Source organism: Sander lucioperca, chromosome 9 (assembly GCF_008315115.2).
Source record: "Sander lucioperca isolate FBNREF2018 chromosome 9, SLUC_FBN_1.2, whole genome shotgun sequence".
In the NCBI taxonomy this organism is placed as follows: Eukaryota; Metazoa; Chordata; class Actinopteri; order Perciformes; family Percidae; genus Sander; species Sander lucioperca.
In genome coordinates this window covers 8,485,309-8,507,440 of record NC_050181.1, presented here as the reverse complement: position 1 = coordinate 8,507,440, position 22,132 = coordinate 8,485,309, and the positions used below count along the sequence as shown (strand labels likewise).

General features: G+C 39.7%; 4 protein-coding genes across 9 annotated transcripts; all 4 read right to left on the bottom strand.

Moving 5' to 3' along the window:
* Window positions 1-1,169: 1,169 nt before the first annotated feature.
* Window positions 1,170-3,229, bottom strand: LOC116046247 (guanine nucleotide-binding protein G(I)/G(S)/G(O) subunit gamma-5-like). 2 transcript variants are annotated; one of them, XM_031294538.2, is made up of 3 exons: window positions 2,985-3,225; window positions 1,912-2,054; window positions 1,170-1,449 (listed from the first exon to the last, which is right to left on the bottom strand). In XM_031294538.2, exons 1-2 carry the CDS (start codon window positions 3,063-3,065, stop codon window positions 1,929-1,931), a joined length of 207 nt encoding a protein of 68 aa, XP_031150398.1. In that variant the 5' UTR covers window positions 3,066-3,225; the 3' UTR covers window positions 1,170-1,449; window positions 1,912-1,928. The 2 variants fall into 2 exon arrangements, with proteins under 2 accessions (XP_031150398.1, XP_035860687.1); XM_036004794.1 differs by lacking the exon at window positions 1,170-1,449 and adding an exon at window positions 1,536-1,555 and having other exon boundaries at window positions 2,985-3,229.
* A 12-nt stretch (window positions 3,230-3,241) lies between these two features.
* Window positions 3,242-9,637, bottom strand: ssx2ipa (synovial sarcoma, X breakpoint 2 interacting protein a). 2 transcript variants are annotated; one of them, XM_031294478.2, is made up of 14 exons: window positions 9,571-9,637; window positions 8,309-8,455; window positions 7,935-8,104; window positions 7,609-7,818; window positions 6,188-6,298; window positions 5,934-6,069; window positions 5,787-5,862; window positions 5,515-5,692; window positions 5,242-5,389; window positions 4,903-5,039; window positions 4,509-4,682; window positions 4,305-4,422; window positions 3,966-4,119; window positions 3,242-3,843 (listed from the first exon to the last, which is right to left on the bottom strand). In XM_031294478.2, exons 2-14 carry the CDS (start codon window positions 8,349-8,351, stop codon window positions 3,699-3,701), a joined length of 1,800 nt encoding a protein of 599 aa, XP_031150338.1. In that variant the 5' UTR covers window positions 8,352-8,455; window positions 9,571-9,637; the 3' UTR covers window positions 3,242-3,698. The 2 variants fall into 2 exon arrangements, with proteins under 2 accessions (XP_031150338.1, XP_031150339.1); XM_031294479.2 differs by having other exon boundaries at window positions 9,407-9,598.
* Window positions 9,638-10,717: 1,080 nt separating this feature from the next.
* On the bottom strand, window positions 10,718-16,721 carry mcoln3a (mucolipin 3a). 4 transcript variants are annotated; one of them, XM_031294485.1, is made up of 13 exons: window positions 15,890-16,721; window positions 15,101-15,373; window positions 14,824-14,991; window positions 14,563-14,716; window positions 14,171-14,255; window positions 13,991-14,087; window positions 13,781-13,880; window positions 13,378-13,457; window positions 12,547-12,696; window positions 12,290-12,391; window positions 12,033-12,155; window positions 11,701-11,907; window positions 10,718-11,562 (listed from the first exon to the last, which is right to left on the bottom strand). In XM_031294485.1, the coding sequence occupies exons 2-13, from the start codon at window positions 15,329-15,331 to the stop codon at window positions 11,422-11,424; spliced, it is 1,638 nt and encodes a 545-aa protein (XP_031150345.1). In that variant the 5' UTR covers window positions 15,332-15,373; window positions 15,890-16,721; the 3' UTR covers window positions 10,718-11,421. The 4 variants fall into 4 exon arrangements, with proteins under 4 accessions (XP_031150345.1, XP_031150342.1, XP_031150346.1 ...); XM_031294482.2 differs by having other exon boundaries at window positions 13,378-13,490; window positions 15,890-16,720; XM_031294486.2 differs by having other exon boundaries at window positions 12,604-12,696; window positions 13,378-13,490; window positions 15,890-16,720.
* Window positions 16,722-16,797: 76 nt separating this feature from the next.
* Window positions 16,798-19,027, bottom strand: bcl10 (BCL10 immune signaling adaptor). The gene is made up of 3 exons (XM_031294530.2): window positions 18,534-19,027; window positions 17,688-17,976; window positions 16,798-17,584 (listed from the first exon to the last, which is right to left on the bottom strand). The coding sequence occupies exons 1-3, from the start codon at window positions 18,582-18,584 to the stop codon at window positions 17,181-17,183; spliced, it is 744 nt and encodes a 247-aa protein (XP_031150390.1). The 5' UTR covers window positions 18,585-19,027; the 3' UTR covers window positions 16,798-17,180.
* Window positions 19,028-22,132: the final 3,105 nt, after the last annotated feature.

The window sequence follows — 22,132 nt, the reverse complement described above, 5'->3', positions numbered from 1 at the left end:
CTGCGATACTGTTTTCTCAATATTCGTTGACTTGATTACTGGTATTTTATCATTAATTGATGAATGTTGGATGACTGTGTGCTTCATATAAGTACTACCTGGTAACTGGTAGTATGCATTAGTATACCGACAAAATCTGCAATTGATATTTTAATTAATAGACATCTTGTTTTGATCATATTGTACTTTAGAATTTTGAGGTAATTGTACTCTACTTAAGTGTTTCCATTTTATGATACTGTATACTTCTACTCTATGGAACCCTATGTGTTTAATATTAAATAAAAAATTACGAAATAATCACAAACATACATAGAATATGGCTACACAGCAAAAAAAAAAAAAAAAAAAAGCAATACATTGTGGGGGGATAAATCCCAGTATGAAATCTTATTTCATTGTTTTGAACAGTTTTACAGAGTACATATTTAATTCATTGTTTTTTCTAAATGCCCTTTTCGAAGTCTGTTTTCAATTTAGTGTTATTTTCCCAAAAGACCTTTATTCAAGTCAATTTATTTCAAGTCACTTTTCCTTGTCACTTATACTTACTACATTTTTATTTAACTGATTATGCTCATTTACTTTTAAACGGAATTTAGAATGCAAGACTTACTTAGTTAGTTAGTTATGGGCCTTAGTTATGAGCTCTCTATTTAAGTGTCCCAGACAGTAAGCCATGACAGTGTGAAAGTCACCAGCATGCACAATACAAGGACACTGAAACTGAAGCAGCTAAATGGAATTCGGCCATCGTTCCTACTCTGACATGTCAAAAAGTCTTCGGTGAAAAAGGCCTACGAAGTATATTTTACAAAGTAGAAATACTTACCTCTTCCACCACTGCTCATGATCCCCTACAACCCAATTTTTGTAATAAATGTTTTTCTAACATTTACTACACTGGCTGTCCAGCAGTGGATCACAAACTGCCCAAAAATAGTTTTTGAAATCGCTCTTCTTTGTTTTGTATTGAAATATAAAACTTAGGAAAATGCATTTCATTTCCATTTCATGATCTATACATCACCTGCTACTTTTGCCTCTAGAATACACTAAAATACTTCTGGCAGCATAATGTGGCCACTTATGTCTATCATGCAATGTTGTGAAATAATTTGCGGCGGAGAAAAAAAAAACTGAAAATGCCAATCAATAAAACATTGGAGTAGTAAAGAATGTTTTTTTTAATTCATTAAATACAAAAAGTCCAGAACAGTGATGACTAAAATAGAACAATAGAAAAGGCACGATTATTTCCTCGAAAATCACACTGTGCCATTAAAAATAAAACTGTCTCCTTTTTTCTACTGTGGCTGAAAATAGATGGTCATCTTCCTGACATGATTCCAATGTGTTTTACACTCGAGAGATCCCGTGGCAGTATAATGGCTTGGCATGAGGAGCAGTGTTGAGGTCAACTTTTCCCTGTAGCATCAAAATGAAGGCCTGCAGGACAAAAAATAAATAAAAAGGGGCACAGAATAGAAAATAGATAGAAAAAATATTATGCTTACATGTAGACAGCAAAGAAGAACATTATGCTGAGAAGTTTCTATAGATGCCCCCCCACTGTGAATGTTTCTTTTACAAAAAACTTTTGAGTTAAAAAAAAGAAAAAAAAAGCTCTCTTGAAAATTGATTCAAGCTGACCACAGTCACTGTTTTATTGTGGAGGAAACCACCAACATTAAACAACCACATTTAAAATGAAAAGACTTTCATTATAGTGAATTTTAATTCACTGAAACACTGACTTTCAAGATGCACATAAGGGAACACTTTTCTTTTTCAAAATGCAATTAAGGAATTTCTAACCAGTACATCAGCTACTCTTCAGAAATCACACAAACTGTATGTACAGTATGTATAAGTGTGTGCCTGAATGGGTCAACAGGGTGGCGGACTCACCAATGAATGCAGTGGTTTCACAAGAAGGAGCAGACCTTCTGTGGCCTGAAAGGGTTGGTGCTGGAGGACACACCGGTGAGCAGAGGGTCCTGCAAGGCGTTCTGCATGCAAAACTGTTGAAGGTCTGCCGCTGCCTGGGAGACCTGGTGACCAAAGTGGAACCACAATATAAAACCATGACATAGGGTTGTATTAGAGTCTAGACTGGTTAAAAGGGACATTCCATTGATTTTACACCTGGACTCAGCCACTGAAAGCAGTTGTATAATGTCTTCTGTGGATTAGGAGGGAGCTTTTCAAAGTCTGAAAAATAACCCTGATCAGGAAAGACTGGACTCAATTGCATTATGGAAATTGTAGGAGGTGTTTATTAAGCTTGACTGAGCATATATAGGGCTCCTGCTGCTTCAATTAGACCTTTTCTTAATCATTCGCTTGGGAGTCTTCTAATTATAAGGGAAACTATTCTAATATCCGAATATTCAAAACCAACCTTCTGGATTCGTAATCTTGAGTACACCCACATTATTTCTGTTTAAATCGTATTACTTGGTTCATTTGATCTAGTCAATCGACTTCTCAAAGTTGTCTTGTTAGTTTGCTCTGTACCTTTATTTTACGAAATAAAGGCAATAAAAGGTATCAGCAATACATGCATTATCTGGTGAAAATAATGAGGGGCGGGGGAAATGGCCTTTGACTTCTGAAAAGGAATGGCGTTAAAGTGGGTTATTAAGCAGGTTAATGTTCAAGTAACGTTAGAAAACGTTAATGTTAATCGTTTTAACGTTACTTTAAGGTGACGTCAAGTTAAGTTACAACCCGGGTCTGATTATCTTTACATACAGATTCTTTCACAAGCTAAAATGTCTCGACATTATCTCTACTCTGTCAGATGTTAAGTGATTAATCTCAACAATGTAGCAGGCTTAAATACTTCCCTTCGGTCCAAGAAACGCCCTGCTACGCCTGTTGACTAGCGGCTAACTTTAGCGGCTAGCCTCCGGCACCAGCTAGCGATTGAGATTTCCCGCTCCGTTATTTGGCAGAAAAACAATAAGCACATAAATTACCTTCACTCTGCTAATGCTCGCCTCGAAACGGAGCTGCTGTACGACTTTTTTCATAGCTACAAGATTAGAAGAACCCGACATTCTCGATGTGTTTTTGTGAAAAATAAACGCAGGGCGGTAGGATGGGATTCTGGGCTGGATGCTGAGACAAAAGCAATGATGACATCCGGATTCCGGTTGGTTGTACAAAACTTGTGACTGCAGATCCCATTTAAACCACTAGTTGGAGCCAAATTAAAGAGAATAAAACTTTTTATTTAAAATATCTTTATTGTGCCGTTATACCAGATCATTATAAATCTGATGTCAATTTATGCTCCCATTAAAATCATAATTTATACCATCTAGAATATGAAAACATGATAATTCTAAACTTAAACATTGACTATAATCAGAGACGACGGTTTATAACCCACATGTAAAAAGAGATTTCTTACTCCAATATGTTCAAATCACTACTCAGTAGATACATTTGAATATAGCTTAAAATCTGAACTGTCAGTTTTGATTTGATTGTAAAGGAAATAAATGTACAATCATTAAAGTGCTTTCTTGTTTGATCAGCTTTGGTGAATGATATGTGCATGTCCATAACAAAAGCAACATAAAAATGCTGCAAAGCAAATGTAGTGTTCATCAGTGGTAATTGAATTCAGCCATGAATTGATGCTAAAGTCAACTGCAAAATTATATCAAAAAGGCACTGGAAGTTCTTCAAGTGAGGCTGTTCTCATCTTCACCCAAAGAGAAGATACTCAAGTCTCCACATCGAACTCGGTTTCTTGATTTGACCCGAATATCTCCATCTTCAATGCTGCTGGACTCTTGCCATCGTCCTCGATTTGAATGTCTGGAGGAACTGAAAAAAAATAAAAAAGGATTGATAGTATGACTTGGCACCAAACCTACCAGCTAAAAAGGGTCTGATCACAGCACTGCAAAAAATACAGGCACTAATAATATCAAGTGACTGAATAAGACCTGCTGTCCGGTATGAGGCGGAGTGTCCGATAAAGTTCAGTTGTGGATGGCACAGTAGCACTTTGTGTAGGTTTAGGAGTGGAGAATGTGGCATGGGTTGACGATGTGACCAGCCGAGCTTTCGTGGAAGACATCCTCATCTCTGGCTCGCTTTCTGAAATGCAGCGGATATTCAAATTAAAGTCACTGAAAACACTTTGTACGGTCACTGGTGTTTACATGCAGTTTTTCCTTGTTCGTTGTAGTTTCCTGACAAATTTTTATTCTCTAAATTATGTTGTCATCATTTTTGTCTGTGTCACCATCTCCTTTCTCTCTCTCAACTGCACCGACACTTACTGATTGATAAGGCACTTTGACCGTCAGAAGAGGAACATCTCCTATGGTCTGAAAAGGGAGTCATGTTCAAAAACTGATTCTTCAGCCAAGAGGCACGGTCCTCCTCAAAGGCCTTTTTCTGTGGAGAAGAAAAAAAGTGTATTTTTATTTTTTTTATTATTATTACGTTGAATAAAATTGTGGTACATCAGAGGACTTGAGTACCTCTCGCCCCAGGCGAATAGCAGCCTCTGTGAAGTTCATTCTTTCCCTCTCAAAGTTTCTCTTCTGTTCCTCAAAGAGCCTCCATTCCTCTTTGAGACGCTCCTTCTCCTCAAGTGTGTAGCAGTCATTAAGAAGAGCTGCTGTCTCATCATCAAATGATGTGTTGAGTTGTTGCTGGATGGGCAGAAACGGACAGATGCTTTAATCCTTTTTCAATTACTTTTTCGAACTTCCAAATAATAACATACAACAGACAAAGGCTGCAATTTCATCTCTTAATTTTCACTCGTAATGAGAAGCCTCTTATATTGGTATAAAACTCTGCTTAGCAAATGTTTAACCTTCACAGATCTACTGATCATCTCTGCTCTTAAGTAAACAAGCAGAAGCTGACCTGGAGGAGCTGTTGCTGTGCATGAATGAACTCTTTGCACTGCTGCACTTCATGCCTCATCCTCTCCATCTCATCCTCGTGGGTCTCCCTTGGTATCACCTCTTTATTGGACTCCAGCTGATTCTGCACTTGCGAGGCTTGGCAAACAAATACACCAACAGCTGATCATCTAAAATTTCATTCCATACTGTATGTCTGTAACAGCTACACATTTTCCCAGAATTCAACTTTTTAATAAACTAACATTAAGTCGTTGAACAACCTTTACTCTATACAAGCACCACAAGAACCTCAGTTACTTTTGCAGTATTTCAGGGTATGGGACAGTGCTGCAGGTACCTTGGCTGTCCAACTTCTCCATGTGGTTCCTCAGTTTCCTCCACTGCTGGCGGATGCTGTTGGTGAGCTGCTCCCTGGCATGCTCGCAGGATTGGTCAAGAGTTTCCCTGCTAAAATCACCCGCCTTCTCCTCCCCATCTGAATCAGCCTGAGCAAAAACAGCCAAAACAAACTTTTCAACATGCAAGCACATCATATTAAAATCTGACACACAGGTAATAACTACTCAAATTTTGTGCATTAATACTATGATAAAAAACCCGATACAAATACCTGCTCCTGACTCGCAACAGCATTGGCTCCTCTGGTGGGCCGGCGTGGACTTAGGATATGAATCATCTCCTCCTTCATCTGTTGGAGGACTTTCTTAAGCTCAGCGTTCTCCAGCATCAAGGACCTCTGACTCACCTCGTAGTCTTTGAGCAAGGACGTGTACATCTCACCCTCATGGCTGCAGAAAGCATTTTACAAAATACGGTTATCTGATTGATGATTACAAATTCTGAAAATATGGTCAACAAGTGAGAAGATGGCTTTCACGATACCTGGCTGTCGCTTTTGTAGTCTTCCAGTGGCTCCTTTTTCCATCTGAACGTCCCAAACAGTTCAGTACGTCGATAGCTAGTTGGGAAAAATAGAACGTAATTAACTTGCTCTGAAATGAACAGAATAAAGAGCAATAGTATACATACCCAGTTTTCTATCCTTTCTGTCGACCAGTAACTGGCCGAGGCGTTCCTTGAGCTTTGCAGCTTCTCTCTCTTTTCTCTTGGCATCATGGCTGTACTGAGAGGCCCGGCTGGCAATGATATTCTGGAGCTTCTGAACCTGTCGAGGAGGATTGAATAATGAGTTGGGTAGGCTCATGCATAATGTATGCACTTGCACAATTTGTAAAAACAGAAACCTGAGTATTTGTCATTATAAAGATACAGTAAAATGATACCTCATCTTTTTCTGTTTTTAAGCAGCTCTGCAAAGTCTTAATTTTGAGGTGTAGCTGCCTCTCTGTCTCATGTAGACCCGATTTCTCCCTTATAGACAGTTCCAACTGATCCTGGAAGGAAATGCACAAACTTATGAGCACAGTGAGGTGGCAACGTTTTGCATGAGCAATCAGTTCAGGGTTAAAGCTACAAGAGTGGATTCCTGAATGCCACATCCTAAAATTGCTAGCATGTGCTATCTGAGGATTTAATAAGACAGGCTGTAAATACACCAACAATATTCACACATGTGGGCCACATAGTTGCCGTTTTCAATTTTTTTATTAAGAAGTGAGAAGTACACTAAAGCGTCCCCTGCACCATTCATACCTCTACACGTATTACTGTGATACAAATACCCTTGACTTCTTCACTGGTAGGTTTAGATAGAATATGTATGTTTCGCCTAGCAAGCAGAGACAACTGTTGAGATAAGGGATCATGACCATCATTGTGCTATTCAAAATGATAGTAAGTAGTGAGACATCCGAGCACATTACGTGGCGAGGTTTGTCCTTGTTTGGTTTCTGTAGTATAGCAGTCATATTTCTTTTTGGAAGAATGGGAGGGGAGGACATTTCATGTATACAAAATTGTATATTTCTTTTCTGCCCTCTAGTGGTTACCAATTTATTACTGCACTTCACAGACCTGTTCAGATTAGCGTCTGTGGGTACACAGAGCTGGATCCAAAGAGGAATAAAACAAGACACTGGCTGCATCTCATAACCCTTATTTGATAGCTCCTTGACTACTTGTTCCTCGGCTGAACCGGAGGTTGTTCTGTCCCTCCTCAGTGAAGGCTGTCACAAAGCTATTATTTCTGCCCCGAGGGTAGAGGAGTGAGCATTGAGGAAGGATGACCGAGGAGCCATGAGCGCACGATATACGAGAGCAGCCTTCCCGGAAGCTGTGCAGCTGAAGGAGTTGCTAACTCTGCCCAAACAGCTGACGAATTCATGTGACCAGGGTCCAAAATTAGCACCATCTACTAGCCAAATGCTGGTAAAATATACAAGTGGCTGGTAGATTTGCTTCACTCACCAGCCAAAAAAACAATGGTAATCTATTGAGTGGCTGGTAAAATTTTAACATTCACTAGCCATTTGGCTGGTGGACAAAAAAGTTAATTTTGGACTCTGCATGTGACGCTTCAGAGGAAAGGACTTCCCGTCCCTCTAAAACACTCGGTGCTTCTCTCCTCCCATGATTTACTTGCGTCTCTCCTGTGCCTCCTCGTGGAAGGGACTAAGGCGCGAGGAAGGGAGGTAAGTGGAGGAGTCAAGGAGGCAATTTAAGGGTTATGAGATGCAACCACTGTCTTGTACTGAAACTGGACTGAGACAGACATATCCCTGAGAGACCCCCCTGTCATACGTACCTTGAGTCTGGAGTTGTTCATCTGCATGTGGTCCAAGGTGCTGGATTTTTTCAGCTGTTCTTTCTCGAGCTCTTCTAAAGTGCACATATTGCGTCTGTGAATCTGCATTAGCTCATACATGGCATTCAGAGCTGGCACTGCCTTCAGGTCGGCTCCCTCTAGTGAGCTGGCCTCAATACATGTGGAGGAAAGGCCCAGTGAGTCAAGCTCCTGTGAAGAAAGAGGAAATATGTCACCACTGTAGTGAATGATCTCTACAGAAATTAAAAATGTCAAGTGCAAATAATATATTGCAATAATGAGCATTTAGTAGGACATTTCTGTACCTGATTGATGTATGAAATACATTGAGGAATAGTATCCTCTGTGCAAAAGGCACTAATCCCATTGTAGGAGCTTCTCAGGGACAGGGGCAAAGAAGATTGCATTGACACAAGGTTGTTCTGTCTTGAGGGCGACATTGTCACATGTGATATGCTGGAGATCTCATAGTTTCCTTAAAAACAGAGAACAGAGACGGGGAAATTATGGCAACTCACATTACATCTACTGTACGTTCTTATACTGAGGGGCTTGAATTAGGTTGCTGCTCTAAAATGAGAACAAAAATATGGGTCACCTCTAGCAGATCCCAAAAAAGCACAGCGGATTAGTCTTTCTATTTTTGACATATTATACAAAATACATCAGAGAAACTTACCCATAGATGTCCCTACTGGCACAGTTGTCCACCACTCTCCCATATCACCGACACATCAGGACACACGGATGTGAGGTCATGAGTTACCAAACGGAAGACGGATTAGCACTCAGGCGGTGGATCAGAGGCTCCCACTGGAATTGAGCCCTGCAATGGAGCATCAAGCCATGAGATAGACCAGTAATAGATAATCTGGGTTGCTGCTTCACCCACACAGGATTAACTGCTGATGTGTGCCTGAGGGGTTTAGAGCCAGTGGGGCTCTCTTATTGGCCACTGGCAACTGAATTGCAGGGTGGTAAAATGATCTCAGCAAAAAGCCAAAAGATTTACAAAGATAAAAAATGTCTAAGAGTATAGGCTATGTGTAGTTTCTTTACTGTTGTGCCTTCAGGACACTATCATGATGTTGACGTGCTGTGAAACAAGATGAACCAGCTACCTACCACTCCCACAACTTTACAATGAATGCACTGAAATGTTCCAACTTGTGTTCAGGGGCTGTCAAGCACATTGTGTGGACAAAATGGAGTCATGTTAAGTAATGCAACAATAAAAGCTGAGAGCACAATGTTGGTGAGGACCTTACTACCAGTCAATAGAAGTGTCTGCTTTTCTGTTCTGTGTCAATGTGCATCCCTGCTTGGTTAGATTATTGCCAATGTTGTTATCTAACAAACCAGAAGGCATGCACAACTTTTATCTAAAGTTACACTAACAGAGGCGGAGATAAATCAAGTGTCCTTTGCCTTAATGTAGTCGTTTTACCTTGACGTTATATATTAGTACCGTTAAAGAACAGTTACTTAAGTTAGCTAAATCGTGTAACTTACGTTAAATTACAAGGCAACGTAAACGTTTGCAAGGTTCGCTAACGTTAGCTAGCTAGTTAAACCATTGTGTTTTGATTACAAGGTTATAGTAAAATAATTTACTAACTTTAACGTTTAGCTAGTTGGATAGTATACTTCAGCAAGGTAACTTAGCCTAAACGTCCTAATTTGTAACATGAATTGAATTTTAACCAAGACGTTAAATCTGAATTAACCTGGATAAGATATTAGCTGTAACGTTATGATAAGTTAAACATATACTCACGGGTGCGGCGTGAAATGGGTCAACTAGCTAGCTAATGCCCAATACTTGCCGAGTTTAGTGAAGTTGTCAACATTAACAAAATGCTCCTTTACCGAAAACACCAAAAACTGTCGAGTTCAGTCGTCACTTTGTCGGCAGTAAAAACAAGCACAAATCTCACCTACTTTAATCTGAAAGCAGAGATGCACAGACAGACAGTAGAACGGTTGCTGCTGCTGTTTTTTTTTTTGTTTTTTTTAAATCTATTCCTCCGCTAGCTTCAAACCATACGTCACTGTTATTGGAGGCAGCGTTGTTAAGCAACCAGTATCTGAGCCGTGCATTGGATATACACGTGTGCAGTGGACGATTATGTAAATGAGAAATGCTGTCAGGTGTCGACGCAAGAGGTAAGGCAGTATATTACAGTTTTTTCCAACAAAACTGCACACACAAAATGCAAAATGCCTCACATCTCCTTCAAAATGAAACACTGCATTCAAAATACCATAAACACATCTCAAAATTAAGCATTTGCATCAAACGGCAAACACTTTTTTCATAATAGTACATTTTTGGATACCATGTACACACTGTTGTTCTAAATCTAAAGCTCTTTTGTCTTTCATAGGCCTATATCTACATTTACAATGTTCTAGAGAGAAAGTAATCTACTGAGAGGGGTTGAAAAGTGCACCGTAAACAACAATGCAATGTTACAGTAAAACAGAAAATATTTATTGGACAAAACATCACGTTTGTAAGAGTAGCACAGTGTTGTATACAGTAGCATGAAACAAGAAAACAAAACAACAAACATATGTAAACCAAAGGTATAATTTTTAGAATAAAGAATATGTGTGTGTGTGTGTATTTGTGCGTGCTTGTGTGTCGTGGCGGGGAATTGTATGCACAAACAAAGTCTGATTGATTTGTAATGCTGAAATAGTCATTAGATAGTTGCATGAAGTATGGAGCCATTGTAAAGCTACTCAAGAGGGGCTTCTCTCATTGGTCAATCTGTGGTTGATCACGTGATGAATAAGTGTGGCCCTGATCTCATCAGAGATGGCTCTCCTTCCTCTTCTTCCCTCCTCCTCCTCCTCCTCGTTGTCGTCCCCTGTCTCTCCCTCCTCCTCCCCTTGCTCTCTGTCTATTGTTGACATCCATTGTTCAAAACAGGTAATCTGACCTTGACCTCTGTATAGGCCTATACTAAAGCAGTGATTGGTTAGTGTTAAGTTATGACATAATGTGTTTGCACATGTGAGGAGTGTGTCTACCCTGGTAAGTAAGTGTAGCATTTTGATTGGTTGTGTTTAGAAAAGGAAAGCTAGTACATAAATGGCTAGACAAAGTAAAACCATTGAGACAAACAGTTAGGCCTATATATCAATTTAGTTACACAGACATTTTCAGAGAAAAGGGCACAGTACAAGATACTGCAAAGGATGAAACACAAACAATTACACTGAACTTTGCAATAATTGAATACCTTTTTTCTTTATATAGGCTAGCACATTCAGGGTAAGCTAGATTTGAAAATCAGTAAATCTACTTTCACTTCTTAATTTTTAATTAAGTAGTATGTTCAAGTGCTTGTAAAAAGATGCATAGCCTACAGTTATGCTGTTATTGTGCAGTCAGAAGGAAATTCCTCTTCAGGTAATCTCTGAGAAATCTGTTTTGTAAAGAAAAGTTGAGTTGAAAACCACGTTTGAATGCATCACTGAACTGAGGAGGTATTGGTTGTAAGTGTATATTCATATTGAAATTACTACTACTACTATATCAGGTTGTTACACTGGTGACCGTATATACCTTACTGGTCCTCTGAGCATTTACTTCAGTAGTATTCAGCAATTCAAGTAAAAAGAAACAAGTTAAATTAATTCTACTTGAGTAAGAAGATATTCTAGCATTCACATCAGGCATCAGTATAATCAAATTCTCCATGCAGACAGTCAGGGCTCTTTGCGGTCTTATTCAGTCTTATGATTTGTCCACACAAAGATAAAAGCCACCATCTTCTCACGTCATCCAAAGCAGCAGCATGGAGAGAGGCAGCAGGCAGCTGGCTCTTCATCAGTCTGGTATCTTCCAGACTCAGGCTGGTCTCTGCACTCTGCTATCAAAGCCTGAAGCTGGGACACTGGCACCTTGTCTTGCTGGTTATGCTGGGGAAAAAAAACATTGTAAAGCATTAGGCAACTCAAGTGGAAGAATAAATAAAAAGTATGACCTGAAAAACATCTCTTTACAGCAAGATCAAAGACTATTTCTCAGTATGGTGAATCCAGGTGACTCAGACTGACCTTGATGGTCTCATAGGTGTCAGTGATGAGAGCGATGAAGAGGCTGAGCACCATGTAGATGAAGAGGGAGATGAAGGAGTAGAGGTAAAGTCTGCTGAACAGCCACACCATGTAGCCCTCGTGTCTCATCTTCAGGAAGGTGGCGTACATGTCGTCCCCATTGATGAGAGAGAAGAGGCACTCTGTCACCTTGTCGAGCGTTCGAAACTGGAAACAAAAAAAAGTTTTATAATACTTCAGTGTCACCAGAAAGGAGCTCCCTGATGCGTAGGCGGATTTATTAGGCCACAGTGACACTTGAAAAAGATTAATTATGATTATAATGTTCATACTTTGTCATGGTAAGGCCCAAGGACGATCCAGCCACAGAAACAGTACCCGAGGTAGATCATGGCTGCACAACAGCAGAATCGGATCACATTTGGGAACGCTGCCCTTAGGGTTAAGATTAATATCTAGAGAGGAATAAAGGTTGTCAGTTCCTCTGAATATGCATTTGCTACTTTTAACAGGTTGGCTGATGTATTATGCAAAAAAAAAAGCATATCAGTTCTTACCATAGATATAGATCTATATCTATGGTTCTTACATTGTATTTCTTGAAGAAACCAAGGTAACGAATCACGCCGACCCAGACGAGCATTGTGGCTGTACCCAGCAAGATACTGCAGACGTCATAGTTTGTCAGGTACTGCAAGAGGAAATAGAGTACAAATAGATAAACTAGATATCAAGTACAAGTTAAGGGCCAGTACTCTTTACCCACTGCCTTTACCCCGAGTCCAACATGCCTACAGTGAATAATCTAATTAAAATATAGCCAATAAAGCTCAATGAAAAACAAACCTTTGTTTGTATTCCAATTTTGAGTGCTGACCCAGTGATGGTCAGTGTGTCACTCACAATGATGAGGATATACCAGCCGTTCACAAACTCCATGCGGTCTGACCAAGACACAATTTTATTGTAGTAGGCATGGAAGAATATGTTGAACTCCTGCATGAGAGAAAATTCAGATATCGTAAAATAAATACACAACAAACCAGGATTCATACCATCAACACATAGTGGGTGGATTGCTCAATTTCCACATTATATGATTTCACGTTTTAACTTATGAGAGGTTTGTACTTTTTATTTGATGAGGAGGTGATGACTTTTGTATCATCTGATCAGTATAAAATACTGGCTACAGCTCTGCCCCATCAATACTACTGAGGTTGTGAGTCCCCACAATACAACCCCCTCAATAAGAATTATTATTTTCAGTTACATTTTACAAATGTATGAATATACACTGACAAGATTCAAATTCTGGCAGGGAAAAACTGAATCCTCTATTTATTATTCATTTGTTTATGTATTGTTTGTTTATAGATAGTCCAATTTAAATATATTGAGTCTAAAACACTGGAATTAGTCTATCAAATACCCACCATGTGTACGTTTTTAAGTGTATAATGTAAACTCCCCCTAGGTTGTTAAGCCCAACAGATTCCTAAAAAATAAAAACAGGGGAGGACATGACATCACCTACAGTCCTGCATCTGATGCTGGTTTTCATATTATGTGTTGTGCTGATTACATCAGTCATTTATTACTGAATAATTGGCCTTATCTGTAATAGTAAAAAAAAAAATAGCGACACTAATAATTGACTTGTTTCTCATAACTTACAAACTGGAGTTGGATGCCATTGATGATGGATCGCATGCAGAGGATGAGAGAGATGAAGCAGGCGAGGATGACCACAGAATCTAATGACAGGAGGAGGTAATCGTTCTGACCAGCTAGAAACCAGAGCCACAGATTTCAGGTTGCATTAACAGCTTGTTTTTGTTACTGCTGCTTCTACAAAGCTGAGACACACACTTGCTTTTCTTGTAATAGTCAGGTCAGCTATCATGCTAAGTAAGATCATACAGTATATCATATACAGATGTTAAGGGGGACAGAATAATGTCACTGTGCCCCCTGCTGGCCTTTGAAGTAATAACCAGTATGAGTATTTTTCTTTGGCTGGGTCATAATATAATATATATCAATGGGTGGGATGAAATGGAGTTTGGGTTGAACTTACATGCACCTTCCACATTCCAGTCTCTGCATTCATAAATTCTTGCATCATTTTCGACCTTAACCTTTATCTTTCCACTGTGTGCACGATTGTCAAACTTGATCTGTATCAAAACAAGTGAGTGGCAAGTTAAAGAGAAACTATTTATCAGCATGTCAAATTATCCTAAAAGCTCAGACGAGGTTGTGGCATTTTCCAGACATTGTCACCAACCATTATATGGAATTCATAACAGTCTGGTAGCTCGTGGTGCCGCACAGTCTGCAGGTTGATTGTTTTCAGAGCAAGGTAGATGTTCACCGATAGCAGCCTGAGCACACAAACATATATTAGCAGGCATTACTCTCACCACCTAGCATGACAGAAGCATTTTCAGTTTACCACAGATTTCACCTTTTGAAATCTAACGAGAAGTTCACATGTGTGGCCAAACTGCTATGGTTGTCGAACGACTGCACAGGATATATGGAAATGCATTCTGTGAGGAGGAAATACAGGCAATAAATTAAAATAAAAAGAAGTTAGATTTCATTTGATAGTCAAACAGAGGGATTACTCAACATTCATTCCTCTGAATACGCTACTTCCTCTTTTCATGGAGTCACAAGTAAATCCACACCGATTATTTTCCATTCATGCCATGATTCAGCTTCCATAAATACATTAAACAATATGGATACAACTCGTGGTAGACATAAATACACAAGTTCCACAGCTACTTATGACTCTATTTGATGATTACATTATTTTGTATGTATTTTTATAGCAATGTTGTGCTTTTGTACCTTTATCAATATGTGGATCAATATCAAAGGTCTCATTTTCAGGATCGATGCTGCTGTTTCTGTAAAACTCTTGACAGACAGACAGAGGAGTGTACTTGCCATCAGCACTGTCGTATGCCAGATTGCCTACAGTCAAGTTTTGGAGATTAATGTACTGGGAAAAAAATCAGAAAAGAAGAAGAGTGAAACACATTTGTTCATACATCAAATCCCTGTGTGATATAAAGGTAAACTCTTATCTTCCATATAAAACTTCAGTACCCTGTCGATAATGTAGGAGATGTGATCATACACATCTGCTTTCGTGTACAGTGCGTAGTTTCCCAGCCGATGATCCTTGTATTCTTTTAGAAACAGATGTCTGAATGTCATCAGATTTTCGTCTTTGAAGGTGACCATCATTTCGTTGCTCAGGCCGAAAGAGACCAACTGAAGCGAAGGGGGGGGAAACATATATTTGATACCAAAAAAAAGATCTACTCTCTGTGCACATTTATGCCTTGTGACGAATAAATTAGTAAAGAATTCCGTGTAGTACCTGGACTGTGATGATTGCAATTTTTAATATTTGTAACATCAGTTTCCATGGTTTGCGACCCCTGGCTCTGTATTTCTCACAGGGGTTCATGAAGAAGTATTTGAGCCTCCGTCTGAAGTCCTCCACCACCTTGGACTGCACGGTCTGAGTGGGAGTGCTCCATCTGCAGCGGCCGTTTAGTCTCCTCTCCTCTGGCCGGGAGGCCAACAGCTGCTCAGAGTCCTCCGCCATACTCCAGTACAGAATAGAATTTGACTGTTTTTGAGAGTCTTTCTTTATACATGTGTTTAAGATAAGGGTTTAACCATTCCAGTCATTGTGACGTTTAACTGGTTCTCCTGCGTGTGCTCACTGCTGTCATTCTCTCTAACTCTCTTTAAAATCTTAGTATGGAGTGCAGACTAATCACGCTAACATAAGCTATAATGCTCTAAAAACACACCAAAAAAAGTTTTTCAGCATCACTAAGCCATTTTTAGCTCAACCATAGCTTATTGTAGAAGACCTGCAACAGCGAGCATGTAACAGACAGCAAATGCAATTACTTCACCTATCAGGCTATTAAATTTAAAATTTTAGCAAAACAGTAGCAAACAGCAAACAGTAATGAATGAGAGTTAAAGGCACTTACATTGTAGATATTATTGTAGTGTAATTATACAATATTTGTACAACCCCTTGTTGGGATATATAATTAGTACAGATAGTAAAAGCACCAAATTTGACTAAAAAGTCAATATATATATATATATATATATATATATATATATAAAACGATAAATGAATTACCTTTGCACCAGCGAGACACAGAGCGACCAGGGTAACACTTGGGGCTTGTCCACTGTCTATGAAGATCAGACAGTGCAGTCACCATACCAGCCTTCACAACAATGACATGTCATACCTCTGTGTCATTTTCAGCTTTTCCAGTTTTTCCAAAACAGTTACAGAATCTCTGCACACACAGAACCTGACACCGCTAGTATGCTTCTGCAATGAATTAATATTGTATTACAAGAGCTATCAAGAGTCTCAGAAGGTTGTGGGATTTATTGGTGTTGCCTTAAAAATACTGTATGTCCTTACTATCTCTGATGAAATCAGCAAACTTAACCATTGTTTTTCTAAACCACCACACGGTCACCAATAAAGAAAGGAAGCATGAGCTGAATTAATTTAAAAAACCTTTATGCAATAGATTATTGTACATGACCAGTGAATTAAGTAATAAGCAGGAAATGGTCAGTTATTTAAACAAATGTTTTGTGAATTAAGACTTCTGTTAGTAGTTACGAAAATGTAAAGCGACTTCTTGTCGACTTAATGCTGCACTGAATGAACTGGAAATCATAATTTGGAGCTACACTGCTCTGGTCAAAGGCAGCACCTTATGAGATCCTACTAGCTCATTAGTTCAATTCAGTTAGTTCCTTCCAGTGTATAACAGATTCTCACCGCACCTAAACTGTAGCTGCCGTGTTTTCACACTAAACAGTTTATCAGGAAATCACACCTTTGGTCAAAGAAGAGGTGTAGAAGGTTTCAGAGTGGGAGAGTCAGATTTCCTTAGCTCATGACATAGGAATCAAAAGCCCAAGTATCGAAAACTTAAGTAGCCTACTGAAAGCTTGCTCAAATTCATATTCTTCTTTACTTTGTTTTGGATCAGTTTCAGATTTAAATCATACTTTTGCCAATTTAAACTGTTTTTTATTTAGGCAAAGTTATTATACACCTGCTTATATTTAAAGAACATTTAACAAAGTGGCTTAGCCTATTTTGTTTAATAAAAAAGGGGTTTTAGAAAAATTTTATATATTCTTGAAACTATGCTATTATTTTAGCCTTAGTATCAAAGCTAAGGTCATGAATTGGCACCTGTATCAAAAACATTCAAACAATACTTCAGCCCAAGTGACAAATTATAGTAGTATAGTAGCAATTTATGCCTAATCAAAGGCATGAGCAACACCAAAAAGAGTGCGAGACAACAATGAGAGAGAGTTTGTTTATGAGTGGCTGCAGATTCTGCTGGTTTGTCCCTTTAACTGCATGAGAAGTGTCTTATTGAGATGTGAAATTAAAAGATGTTCCTATGTGATGTTGGAGTGAGAGAGCGCGACCGGAGGGGCTGGAAGTTTGGGTCCCCTCCGCTGTTGGTGCATCCTGGTGCTCCGGCATCTATGTTGGAAGGAGATTGAACCGTTTCCTCCTCCGGCAGCGGAGGAGCTCCAGGGTCTCCGGGCTTCGGGAGGCTGGAGGAGGTTGTGGAGGAAGCTATGCCGATGCTAGCACCGGCCACAGAAGGCAAGTCTCCACCTTTCTGTAACGATGGCAGATTGAGTGAGCCTGCTACGTCTGAGGTTGAAAAACTGCGTTCTCCGTCTGGGTGAAAGAGGAGGGTGGAGTTGTTTGAAAACGTCGGGGGGATGTCGCTGGTTGTGCTCGGAGTGCAGAGGCTGCTGTCAGACAAGGAACTGGAAGCTGTGGAGCGACAGAAAAGTGGTCAGGAGAGTTGAATTAGAGCATCAATAACATCTCAGATTTGAAATACACAACAGATTTCATTGTGACTTGGCCTATTAACCTCTGAGAGACTCGATCTTCTCGTTTTTCGCCTTTTGCACCTCATCTGTGATTTTAGTGATGATGAAGTTCTGTGAGCGCAACTCCCTTATGGACTCAATCAAGGCATCCAGGCCCCGGGGGTTCTCGGCCAGTATGTCCAACAACACGGCCGTCCTCTTAGTCTGTGTGGTCCTGCAGCTGATTTCCTCCGCATCGTCTCGTGTCAGGATCCTGCGAGAGCGCAGGTAGTCAAGGTGGCGTTCGGCTTTGATCTTGTCACAGAGATAGTGCCGCAGTCTGGTCAGCACCTGGAAATCCACAGCAGCCATGTATGAGACACAAAAGGGGGAAAAAGTGAGCTGTAGAGGTTCTGAGCAGGAGGGTTAACTTGTTGCATAGGGTCTGGGAAGGCTGATAATCGGCAGGTTTTCACTCTACAGTAGCCTACTCAAAAGTCTACAGCAGGTGGTCTGAAATCACTTCTCTAACCTGGTCTGGTTCTGCTCTCCTGTTGTCTATCCCTGTTTTAGCTTCTGCTAGTGCTTTTGATAAGTCAGCTTTAACAACTAAGCAAATACTGGCTGTAGCCTAGTTACAAAAAAAGTGCACTCAAACTCCAGCCTGTGTGTTCAATATTGTGTTTTGTTGTCCAGTCCTACATAGAATTGGAAGTTGACGTGGGCACAGAGAAGGTGGGGTGTGGGGTAACGTTATTTCCGGCCTTTCCCAGGCCTTTAACGCCAAACAAGTTACAAATAAAGTGTCAGTAGAACAATATCTGTCTGTATTTTGCACATAACTTACTTTAACAGAAGTATTATTTATTCGGAAGCATGGTTTTGCTGAATTATAGTAGGCTACTCACGTCTTTTTTAATCTCTGCCATTTCATCTTCACTGAGGTGAGGAACATCCATCCCTTTCACCCGTAAAGTGAAAATCCAGGTGTTCCGGGTAACGAATGACGACTGAGATAAGTCAATAAGATAGTAATAATAAAACGCACTACATCGATAAATCAACTGTAAAAGTTAACAAATGTGGCTCTTAATTATTTGTCGTTAAAAGGTGGCGTACACCCACTGTCCATTCAACTTTTGTTTCGAAAAATCCCCGGACTTCCTGATTCGTGTCTGTCGAGGTTTACGTTGAAAACCAGAAGAAGAGAAGTAAGCTTAAAGCCAGCTGAGTCGTCGGTTTTAAACTAAGAGCCGATTTATGTAGTCAGGTACCTGTTAAACAGTCTAAAATTAAGATAAAACGTCTTTTACAACAGCAGAATAGGCTACAGTTGTCCAACTTTCCTCATGTTTATCCGTGTAAATTGTTTTCAAGTGAAATAAAATGTTTCTGCTGTAGGTTAAATGCTATTTCGATTGCGTCCACTGTGTGGCGCTGTTGGATCTCTCTCTCTCTCTCTCTCTCTCTCTCTCTCTCTCTCTCTCTCTCTCTCTCTCTCTCTCTCACTCACACACACACACACACACACACACACACACACACACACACACACACACACACACACACACACACACACACACACACACACACACACACACACACACATATTTCATTAAAGCTCTATTGTTGTTCACACAGTACAACTATATGCTTCTGATTTTTGGTACAAAACAATTCCAGTACAGAACAGTATGAACCCACGAGATCACACACACAGTACAAACATAGTGAAGAGTGTACAGGCTGACAAAATAAACGACAAAACACTATATAAATCAGCTCTGCATCAGTGAAATGTTACTTACACATACAGTATGTATCAGCAATAATAATCTAACAATATGTAATAGTAGGCTATATAACACTTACAGTTGCCATTCTTCTTTACTGAGTACTTTTAAGCATTAGAAAACAAAGTGTCCTTATGTCACAGTGAAACGTGCATGAGAAAAAACAAAAATAACACTCCAGTAAACATGAATTCATTTGCAAAATGGCAAAACACGATATTCACTTCCCTTTAATCATGATGTACCACAAACTGTTGAAGAACGGGTGCTCCCTGAGGAGATTGTTGTCAGGCATGTTTTGTCATGTCCTGCAATGTAATATGCACTGTGCAGCTCGAAAACACCAAGCCATGCTAACTGTAAATCAAGCCACAACCTTCTGTTACTTGCTCAAAGGTTTTTCAGTGTAATGATAATGATTTGAAATAGTGGGGAAGTACAGGCTCCAATCACTACATGGCTGCCTTTGCATCCCAGCAAATTCTGGAGGACAATTGCAGCCGAAGGATGCCCTTTAAATGTCCGCTGTATGTTCATCAGCCTCTTTACACAAGAAAAATATATATGTATTTGTTAAATGGCCACAAAGCATCCACAGAAACTGAAAATGCATGCCCACTTTTCTCCACAAAAGCATTATGATGATTCATCACAATAATCATTCCTGTTAAACAGCAGAGAGCAGTAGCCTGGAAATAATGTTGACTCAGCTGTGAGAGATTCAGAAGAACCCAGTGTACAGACTTGTCAGAGGCCTCTAAAGTGAATCAGACACAGAGAAAAGGAAAAATTGTTTATGGAAATGATGTAATGAACTGGATTTGCAATCATACTGTATCTGCACAACACTTACAGACATTACTGTCTGTCATACCGTGTATGACCCACTCTCACATAACAGCCAATATAAGCTTGTCTAAGACCTATTGTGGTTTTACACTGAGTAGCACTGGAAAGGTTTTTCTGCCTTTCCATTCTCTGTAGCCAATCTTCATGCCACACATAATTTGAATCCCATATTTTGTCTATATTTTTCTTTCTTGCATTTGTAATTTAGCATAACATGACTTTTTACACTTTTCTTCTTTTCTCCACCCTCTCATCATGTTTGCTGCCCACCAACCTCTCCCTTAAGATGTCATCTTCAAGGGGGTATCTATGTAATGAACTAAAACGATCAAGGGATTTCAGTGAGATGCTGCACAGTATCAAGTATCATGTAAAATAAGTGGGTAAAAAAAGATAAAAGTCTTGATAATCAGGATAATCTCCAGGATGGGTTGCATAACATTTCTTATAAATAGCTCAATCTAGCTTTACAGTTGCTATGGATGACTGGCAGCAAGCTTAAAATGCTCAAAATAGGGACTTTTTTCATGCGGTAAAAATGTGCAGTTCTTATGGCTGTTACAGGAATAGTTTGAAAATGTGCTTATATATTTGCTTTCTTTCCAAGAGTCAGATGAGAAGATTACCACTCTCATGTCTCTGCATTATCTACGGAGCTTGAGTCAGGAGGCGATTAGCTAGCTTAACATAAAGCATGGAAACAGGCCAGACTGTTCAAAGATAATATGGAAATATGCCTACTGACACATCCAAAGCTCACTTATTAACAAGCTGTATCTTTGTTTAATCCATACACAAACATACATGTAAAGGCAATGTTATGGTTGTAGGCCTATGGGAAGCTATATCCTACATGGTGTAGGCTAACTATTTGTTGACAAAACAGCAGTACAATGACTTCCTTCAGGTCAGACCAGCATTTACAATTTTGCAGAAAAATCAGTTCATGGTGGTGGATTCACTTACAGGGCCCAAGTTAATCTACATTCATTTTAATGAGTGACGCTGTTTTGACAGTGATGTCCTTTGAGGGAGCAGAGAGCCAGAGTAGCCAACATGGAGGCCTAGCATATTAGCTTTGTTGTTGTACCTTCTCCTTTTAATCTCCTCTATTGGAGAATAAAGTGATCCTCAAAAGATTAACAGTTATGAGACAGTAGCTGATGGTACAAATACGTTCTTGAATTCTTTAACTTACTGTCCTGTTAGCGATTGAGCTAACTGACAGCAGAGGATCTTTGCTTACAGTTAGCAAGCTTGTTAGGTTTTTCCCACTTTCAAAAACTCTTTGTTAGTGGGAGGTATTTTGACAATTGTGACTGACTGAGCAGCTCTAGCATGTTTTCTGCTGGCTAACACTTTAGCAGTTAGCTTGTCGGCTACAGTAGTTTACCAATTGACCATCAGCCTCCAGAAGCACATATTTTTGTGAAGACGTGTGGATGGATTTTATTGTGCGTGGTGGGTGTGAGCTGGCCAGCTGTCCTTTTTTCTTGTGATTCCTTTCCAGACAATGAGGCTGCCAGGGATAGAGAGCTTACTGTTTCCCCCTGCTTCCAGTCTTTATGCTAAGCTAACCTAACAGCTTCCTGGCTTTTGGCCGCATTCATGTCAAACAGAGTTTCAAGTTTTCCGATTTGTAAATGGCACTCACGTCAACATCCAAGTCGTAATTATAATTTTTATTCTGCTATTATTCAGCTTGTGAAGTCCTTCCACCCTTTCCTAATTTAGACTTGTTGAAAGTCCCTGACCTTGTAGGTTTTTGCAGTTTCATTAAGTAGGAAATTCAGTGCATCGTCATTTTAAGTGAAGGCAGAACAGGAACCATATATCACCCGGCGAGCATTGGTCTGAAATTACAT

Coding starts and splice junctions, on each gene's coding strand:
- ssx2ipa (XM_031294478.2), bottom strand. CDS start 8,351: ATGGGAGAGTGGTGGACAACTGTGCCAGTAGGGACATCTATGG. Junction 5,863..5,933: donor CAGAAAGGATAGAAAACTGG/GTATGTATACTA, acceptor TTTCCCAACTAG/CTATCGACGTACTGAACTGT. Junction 4,423..4,508: donor CTATTCGCCTGGGGCGAGAG/GTACTCAAGTCC, acceptor TCTTCTCCACAG/AAAAAGGCCTTTGAGGAGGA.
- bcl10 (XM_031294530.2), bottom strand. CDS start 18,584: ATGGATGTTCCTCACCTCAGTGAAGATGAAATGGCAGAGATTAAAAAA. Junction 17,977..18,533: donor TGGCAGAGATTAAAAAAGAC/GTGAGTAGCCTA, acceptor GTGGATTTCCAG/GTGCTGACCAGACTGCGGCA. Junction 17,585..17,687: donor GAAGATCGAGTCTCTCAGAG/GTTAATAGGCCA, acceptor GTCGCTCCACAG/CTTCCAGTTCCTTGTCTGAC.
- mcoln3a (XM_031294482.2), bottom strand. CDS start 15,331: ATGGCGGAGGACTCTGAGCAGCTGTTGGCCTCCCGGCCAGAGGAGAGG. Junction 14,088..14,170: donor TTCTCGTTAGATTTCAAAAG/GTGAAATCTGTG, acceptor TTGTGTGCTCAG/GCTGCTATCGGTGAACATCT. Junction 12,697..13,377: donor ATGGCATCCAACTCCAGTTT/GTAAGTTATGAG, acceptor TCTCTCATGCAG/GAGTTCAACATATTCTTCCA.
- LOC116046247 (XM_036004794.1), bottom strand. CDS start 3,065: ATGTCGGGTTCTTCTAATCTTGTAGCTATGAAAAAAGTCGTACAGCAG. Junction 2,055..2,984: donor CGAGCATTAGCAGAGTGAAG/GTAATTTATGTG, acceptor TTTGGTCACCAG/GTCTCCCAGGCAGCGGCAGA.